The sequence below is a fragment of the Acyrthosiphon pisum genome, chromosome X (genome assembly GCF_005508785.2).
Source record: "Acyrthosiphon pisum isolate AL4f chromosome X, pea_aphid_22Mar2018_4r6ur, whole genome shotgun sequence".
NCBI classification, from domain to species: domain Eukaryota; kingdom Metazoa; phylum Arthropoda; class Insecta; order Hemiptera; family Aphididae; genus Acyrthosiphon; species Acyrthosiphon pisum.
Genome location: NC_042493.1, coordinates 4821997 through 4830671, shown reverse-complemented (window position 1 = coordinate 4830671; position 8675 = coordinate 4821997). Strand labels below are relative to the sequence as shown.

Here is an 8675-nt window from a genome sequence, read left to right as displayed (position 1 = left end):
CCTAAACGGTAGTAGCGCATGTCGAGTAGGTCAGCATTTTGATGAAATAGAAAACATGTATGATTTTTCAAAACTAAGGTACCCTGTGCAAGTGAAAGATATAAAACATACATTTGAAGCTCGTAAATCGTAATCCTAACTCTTCGATCAACGTATATAGCCTCAAACGGGGGATACTCAGCTATAAAAATAATATACAAACAGCTAATATTTCAAGAGTCAAACGTTGTAAGAAAAAATCTGTACAATATATTGTTTACCCGATAAAAGCGTGTGAACAGGAACTCGAGGACCACCACGACATATTATTATTTGGAGATGGTACCGGTAAACAACATTATTGTAGGATTACGAGTCTTTCAAGGCTAGTACGATCACAGATTACATTACATACGAGCAGTGCTGCCATATGTAAAAGATGTTTTAAGAGCTACTCGGCGGGGGTAGGCGTTACTAGTGTTGAACAACGGCTGGCTGAGCATATGCTGTTATGTAATAAAAACAAACCTCTACGACCCATAATGCCTCAACCAAATACGTTAATGAAATTCGAAAATTATGAACGAACACAAAAACATCCATTCACAATATACGCTGATTTCGAATCTATTTAAACAAAATAATTCAAATGATACAAGAAATACAAGCATAATTCATAATCATGACTTGATGAGTTATTGTTACTATATAAAATCTTCTGAAGATATTCTAATTGAACTACTGAATAAATATAATATTTCAACCAAACCAGTAATGTTCAGAGGAGATTCTAGTTTTGGCAAAGGAGATGTTGCAAAGAGGTTCATGGAGGACATTGTGTAGGTCGCTAAGAACATAGAAAAATTATTAGAAACTAATGTACCCCTTACAATGACTACGGAGAACAACAAAACACACATAAATATTGCAGATCTGGGGATCTGTCCGTATTGCAAATCAAAATTTAATGACAATAATTTACCTGTACGTGATCATAATCATTTGACTGGGCAGTACAGACATACAGTTTGTAATAATTGCAACTTAAAAATGCAACAACCTAAATTCGTTCCGTGTTTTTTCCACAATTTATCCGGCTATGACTCACACTTTCTTATTACACAACTAGGTTATGACACCCAGTCAATAAATGTCATACCCAATACTGAAGAAAAATTTATATCATTTACGAAGTATATTTCTAATACATTCAAAATAAGATTTGTCGACACATATCGTTTCATGGCATCTAAATTAGAAAACCTTTCTACTAATTTAGCACGAAGTGATATGTCAAAGTTTAGAGAAACTACAAAAATATTTGGTGTAAATGATTTAGACTTAGTTACTCGGAAAGGTTTTTATCCGTACAAGTATACTGATAGTTGGGAAAAATTAAATGAAACAAATCTACCACCAAAAGAACATTTTTATAATTCCCTAACAGAAGAGCACATATTAAATGAGCACTATGATCATTCTATGGAAGTTTGGAACCGATTCAACTGCAATACTTTGGGACAATATAGCGACGTATATTTAAAAGTAGATGTCATGTTGCTTGTAGACATTTTTGAAAACTTCAGAGAATTGTGTTTGGAGACTTACGGATTGGACGCCAACTATTATTTTACTGCTCCAGGGATGTCGTTTGACTGTATGCTTAAATATACGGGCGTAGAACTTTCACTTTTGTCAGATTATGACAAAATATTGATGATGGAAGCAGGCATCAAAGGAGGGTTAACACAGGCCGTGAAACGTTATGCCAAGGCCAATAACGTGAAGGTCTCCGACTATGACCCATCGAAACCTGATTTATGGATTGTTTACTTGGACGCAACTAATCTGTATGAGTATATTTCCGTTTATTTTATATTAAATGATTTATTTATATTTTTTTATATTGTTATGGTTGGGCAATGAGTCAGTTCATGTCAAAGGATGGATTTGAATGGTATGAAGACAACTTAAGTGTTGATAACATTTTACGTTTGTTGGAGGGCATGAATGAATCCTCAGAGGTTGGATATGCATGGAAGTAGATGTATCACACCCATGTTCTCTGCATGACGACTACAACGATTTGCCATACCTTCCAGAAAGAATAGTCCCACGGGGTTCGAAAATAAAAAAACTTGTTGCGAATCTAGACTCGAAAAAAAATTATGTTGTTCATTATTTGGCTTTAAAACAGGCACTTAAAGCAGGGCTGATATTGGAAAAAGTGAATATTTTTTATTTATTTATTTATTGTAAACAATTGTATTTTACGTTTTCTATAGGTTCATAGAGTTTTAAAGTTCAATCAATCTCCATGGCTTGCTAAGTACATAGATTTGAACACTACTATGCGAAAGATCGCGTCAAATGATTTTGAAAGAGATTTTTTTAAGCTTATGAACAACGCTGTGTTTGGTATTTTAATATAAAACTTTAAAAGAACTGTTGAGCTTTTATATTTGATGTTACATCCAGGGAAAACAATGGAAAATGTTAGGAACAGGATGAAGATGGAGCTCGTTTCTGATGATAAAAAATGTGCAAAGTTGATCAATAGACCTACATTTAAGAACATAACAATATACAATGAAAACCTCGCAGCCATACATTTAGAAATTGACGAGTTAAAATTTGATAAACCGATATATGTAGGGTTTTCTATATTGGATATTTCAAAGACTTTAATGTATGACTTCCATTAGGGATCGATGAAACACCACTTTGGCAAAAATATTAAACTTATGTATATGGATACAGGTAATATATTATATTATATACTTTGACTTCAATTAATATTTTTTTCGAATTCTTTCAGATTCTCTTGTATATACTATCAATTCTAAGGATTTTTATAATGATCTAAGACAAAACCGACATTTATTAGAACGGATGGATAGGTCAAACCTTCCCACAGATCATCTGTGCTATTGTGCCGATCGAAAGAAGGTCCCTGGGACATTCACTGACGAGACTCATGGGAATGCTATACATGAATTTGTTGCACTGAGAGCTAAGGCATACGCGTATAACTTAGCAGGGGTGGAAAATATTAAAGCCAAAGGAGTGAGAGGACATGTGGTGAAAAATCACATTACTATGGAAGACTACAAGAAATATTTATTTTGGGACGGACCAATAATCGATAATGAGCAAGCAAGATAGTTAGCCATTCAACAGTCAAAGTTATTTGAATCAACTGGCGTTACATCCACGTCTAATTTGTACACTCCGTTTAGAGTTAACAAATGTCTTAGATCATTTAAACATGATATGAAAACCATCTCAACCGTCAAACTCGCTCTTAGTTGCTTCGATGACAAAAGGGTAGCGTGTGAAGATCTGATACATACATTAGCTTATGGATATTATCGTGTTTAGTGAGTTAATATAATAAGCTATTATGTTAAAAAAAAAAAAAAATGTATACTGATAATTTGTTTAATGTTTCAGAGAAGTCGAATTAATGGAAATGTTGGAAGATGATTTACTGGAAGATTTGTAATGTTTAAATTATTTTTATCACTTAAAAACCAAATTAATACCTTCATTTATGGTCATTACAGTTTATTGTGAGTTGAGGAAAATATATACTATTATTTTTTATTTAATAATCCAATTATATATATGTTGCAGTCAAGAAGAGGAGTACAACATACAAACATGAAGCCTTCATAATAATTGATTTATTATATGTGCAATTAAAACTGTATAATATAATGTAAAAATAATTTAAACTGTATATTATAATGTAAACTGTATATAATGTAAAAATAATTTAAACTGTATATTAAAATGTAACTGTATACAATGTAAAAATAATTTAAACTGTATATTATAATGTAACTGTATATAATTTATACATGGTAGAAAAAAAAAGTTAACTTAAATAAATATAATAAACGACGAAATAAGGGACGTAGAACTACACTTTCAACAAATAACACGAAATTCTATAACTAAACAATTAGCAACAACATTTACATCAAAAACTTTCAAAATGGAATACGATAAACGTATGGTGATGTATTCGGAAGGTGATGTATTGACGTTACCATGGGGGTACTTGAACAACTAAATTTTAAAAATTGTTAAACTGTATACAAAATATATCATGTAAATCGTATCTGTACGATTTTGTTTTCAATAATCATACCATGTTATACATATAAAAAAAAAAATGTTAAAATATTATTATTATTATTATTGTTTATTAAAATATAGAATACAATCTTAAACATTATTAACATACCAATTTTTTAATGCAAATTCTTTATTACAATGTAAACTATATGTAAACTGTTTATAATGTAAAAATAATTTAAATTGTATATAATGTAAAATATAATTTATACATAGTGAAAATTAAGTTATAATCTTAAATTATCAACATACCATTTTTTTAATGCAAATGCTTTATTAAATGTACATTGTATTGAATTGAAATCTTTATGAAAAAGACAACTTGGTAGTGATTGTCCAGTCAATGAAAAAATCTGAGGACATTCAAAGAGTTCCAAGTCGTAGATGGTAGCGAGTGGCATAAACTCGATGATGATCCGATGTTTCTGTAAACCTTTAACGTAAATTCTATCGAATTTGATGGATTGGAATATTTTATGTATTTCTTCATACTCAACATCACCATAATCCGGAGACAAACCGTGATGCAGCCGTTGCAGCCAATTGTTTACACTTCGACTTTTTGATCTTGTTTTAAAGATGTATTTTTAAATATCCAGTGTTGATTGTACGATGTCTCAGTGTCTACTATAGACATTTCTTTAATAAGCCACTTGTTGTTGACTCCGACAACGCACTGAAAGTCCAAGATAGCCGATTACATATTTGCAGATTAATAATAATAATTTGCTGTACCGAACAGATTCACTTCTAAACTACCACTAGAACTTTATTTTTACTATTGTGAATATTTCTGTTGACCAATTGGGTAAAAATCCTTTTGAAAAAACTCCTTTGTGAGTGCTTATTCGAACTTATCGCCAACACAACATTTTACTTTTGTATTTGTGATTGCGCGATGTTTCAAAGTCACTAGTGAAGGATTTTCGTCTGCCTGCAATGGTGTCATACCGATCGTTCTATGCCTTGTATTGTTGTAATTATCTATCAGCATGGGTAAAATAGATATCCATTTATGTGAACCTCGAGCAGTAAACTCTCTATACATGTTTGTTTTCAGAGTGCGATTAAACCTTTCAACAAAGTAGGCTTTTGTTGTAGAATAGGTGCTATACTTTTTTATATTGTACTTTGTCATTAACGTATCAAATTTTAAATAATAAAATTCTTTTCCGTTATCTACCTGCAGCAGTTTGGGCGACCTATCAATAAGTATTGTAGACATGGCCTTGGTCACTTCTTCAGCTGTTTTTCTTTTTAATGGTATAGTCCAGGCGAATTTTGTGAAACAATCCAGCACACAAAGGATATAATTATATCCATTGTTTTCCTTTGAAAGTGGTACCATCTCGACCAAGTCTGCCTGCCATAAATCGTTTTCTCCGTACACGTTTACTCTTCGTCTTGTATAATTTTTCCTAGCTGGTCTGTGAAGTTCGATTGCTATATCACGTTTAGACATTTGGTATTTTTTTTTTGTTATACCGGCTTCATGGAGTTCTTAAAAATAGATAATATTTCGTTTGAAACCCCAGTGTTTCCCGCAGATTGAGAGGCTAAAAGAAGTCGTAACCTATCGACCAACTCATTCGGATCATTCCAATATACTAAATTATGTGTTTGTAATTTTACGCCCGTTCCCGAGGAAATAACTTGGTAATAATTTGTGTATACTTTGTGCCACCTTTCTTAATTTTTGACCCGTCCAGTGTCAAATGTGCTGAAGTTTGAATCAGTATTTCTTTATATGTATTTAAATCTTTATCAGTGTATTGCATTGGATATCTAGAAAACAATAACTCACTAAGTCCTGGCGTTAGTTGATAAGATAAATCTTTGATAATTATTGAATTGTTTTTAAATTCCACTTCTTCTCTACCTAATTTTATATCACCATTAGAATATTTTTTTGGACCATATATTTTATCTTTTTGATCTTCTTCTAATTTTCGTAAAATTCCAACCGGGTTATCGGAAGCTAAATGTAGATTATCATTAATTGCGTTTGAAATTTTATCATTATCAGCTTCGGAACTTTGTGATTTGTCATGTAATTTGTTCAGAGGTTCGATTATCGGTTTAAATGTTTGTGATACATAAGATTGAATATCAACTTCATTTCTTTTCAATGCTTGAAATTTACGTTTAATGTTTTCCTTGGCAATAACTAATTCGTTCAACACTGAACTTTCACCTTCCATGGTTAAAAATGAACTGTATTATTTTATACAACGACAAATGTATCAAAACCATGTTAATACCGTCCGTTGTCACGTTCACAGTCCTCAATGATCACGACAAAATTAAATCTTCTCCTACTCCAACACAAAGTACAAAACTCTTTAAACTCAGGATAATTCATATTACCCGAACAGTGTTCCATGTAAACATGTTTCAAATTTGTCTCATTTTGCTTGAATAATATCATGTTGCTATTATCTCAGATAAGTTGTTTGGGTATCCGGGTGAATGATTGTGCTAGATAGAACACATCGATATTGTTATGTCTACAATGTGTATAGTAAGAACGTACGATATTTTGATTTTCACATAAAATATCGTCAAATACAAAAACAGAATCTGGTAGTGCTTTTTCTGGTGGGATGACCTCATCGTTTTCATGAAAAGTGAATAACTTCACGCCCTCTACATCATTACATCAACCAGTCCGGTGAAGTATCTTGGTGTATCTATAGACTACAAGAGAAACTACTGGAGCCATATAGAAGAAATAACAGGAAAATGAGAAGCGATGTATAGCAGAATGCGAGCAACAATAACATGTATTTGGGGGATAAAATAATCGACATCTAATGTAATTTATAAAGCAGTGTTCATACCATGACTGGGATATGCAGTTTCCATATGGGAAAGTGCGCTTCAATAAAGAAAGCTATAAAATTACTAGGCAGCAAGCAACGTCACGCACTAAGATCAATAACAGGGGCCTACAACACCACATCTACCGATGCACTTCTAGTCATTGGTGGGTGCCTTCCCTTAGATCTAGAACTAAAATTGCTAGCCATGAAAGAAAAGGTTAGACAAGGAAAAGAACACGAGGACAAGCTACAGGAACTATTAAATGAAGTACTAGATACTTGGAATGACAGGTGGGCAGCCAGTAAAAAAGGCAGATGGACATATGAATGGTTCCCTAATGTCAAAGAGTGTTTTTGGCTACCGATGGAAATAGACCATTTTGTAACTAAATTCATGACTGGACATGGGAATTTTAATGCCAAACTTAACAGTTTTAACTTAAAAGATTCCCCTTTATGTCAATGCGGAGAACCGGAAACAGTACAACACGTTCTTTTTGCGTGACCGAGAGTGGATAAATTTAGAGAGGAATTTAAAGCAAATATCGTAAGGGACGGACTAGACTGGCCCTACGAAGTAAAGGAACTAGTTAAAAGAAGATCACGTTTCGAGGCCTTCCGAAAATTCGCAAAGGACTCATTGACAAACAGGACAGATAGATAAATACGGACGGAAACAGTACTTCGCACCACATGGAAACATATGGTACCGAAGTCCATCACCCAGGTGAAGGGGAATAGAATACTTCACCGGCACCCCCTGGCCAATCTTAAGAGGCGATTAACAGGGTTCTGAGGGTTTGGTAGTACCCAGGGAAACCGAAACTACCCAGGGTAATAGGCACCCTAGTGGGACAGAAGGACCCCTGAGAAATCAAAAATCTTTCCAATAGGTCCACCGCTAGCTGGTTTTTCGGAACCTAAATAGCGGTAGAGACTAATAACCTCGGGTTGATCTATCTAACATCAACTTAAAACCTTGTTAGAACCACGGGAGTGGGAGCCCCATTGTGCATCAGAGAGAAATCTCTGGTGTCGATGCCCCTCTAAGGTTGAGGAGCCTACCTCGGCTGAAACGTGGTGGCTGTGGCATAAGTAATCGCTGTATAGTTAAAAACCATCGACCCAATGGAAGGAAATAACCGAAATTTTTCCTTCAAAATGGGTACGGTCACAGACCGGCGCCCGTGTTTCGTATAAAGACGTGCACTTGGGGTAAAACCCTAGTGTAAACAACCGCTTATCTCGAATAGCCATAGGCTAAGGTAAGGTATGCGATTGCGGCGAAAGCCACACCAAAATCTGGACTACCTCCTGTCCTTATCTACTGGACATAAACAAGCAGACTAAAGGAACAGAAAGGTCATGTGTTCGTACTGTGGATATAAGGGACACAAAAAGGATGTGTGCAATTCAAAAAACTCACCTAGAACTGCGGAGATAAACATGAGGCCACAGACCGAAATTGCAGGGTAAGACTAGTAGCCATTAATAGGGTTGTTAAGAGGACGAACTACAAACAACAATGACAGAGAACAATTCTACATCAGAAAGCGAAGGGGGGGACAACGAAAAGGAATTGCACAATTAAGATAGCGCAAATAAACATGGCTAGAACAGCAACAGCTAATGAAGATCTACTTGAGTATGTACAGAATAGATATAGCTCTACTACAGGAACCATACGCCAGATACCAAAAATTATTAGGTCTAGAGGTAGCACCATTCAGG

General features: G+C 34.1%; 1 protein-coding gene across 1 annotated transcript; it reads left to right on the top strand.

Annotated features, from left to right (window-relative positions):
* Nucleotides 1-870: 870 nt before the first annotated feature.
* LOC103310830 lies at nt 871-3144 on the top strand. Its single transcript, XM_008190208.1, has 6 exons — nt 871-1829; nt 2002-2206; nt 2265-2397; nt 2458-2630; nt 2685-2739; nt 2798-3144. The coding sequence occupies exons 1-6, from the start codon at nt 871-873 to the stop codon at nt 3142-3144; spliced, it is 1872 nt and encodes a 623-aa protein (XP_008188430.1).
* Nucleotides 3145-8675: the final 5531 nt, after the last annotated feature.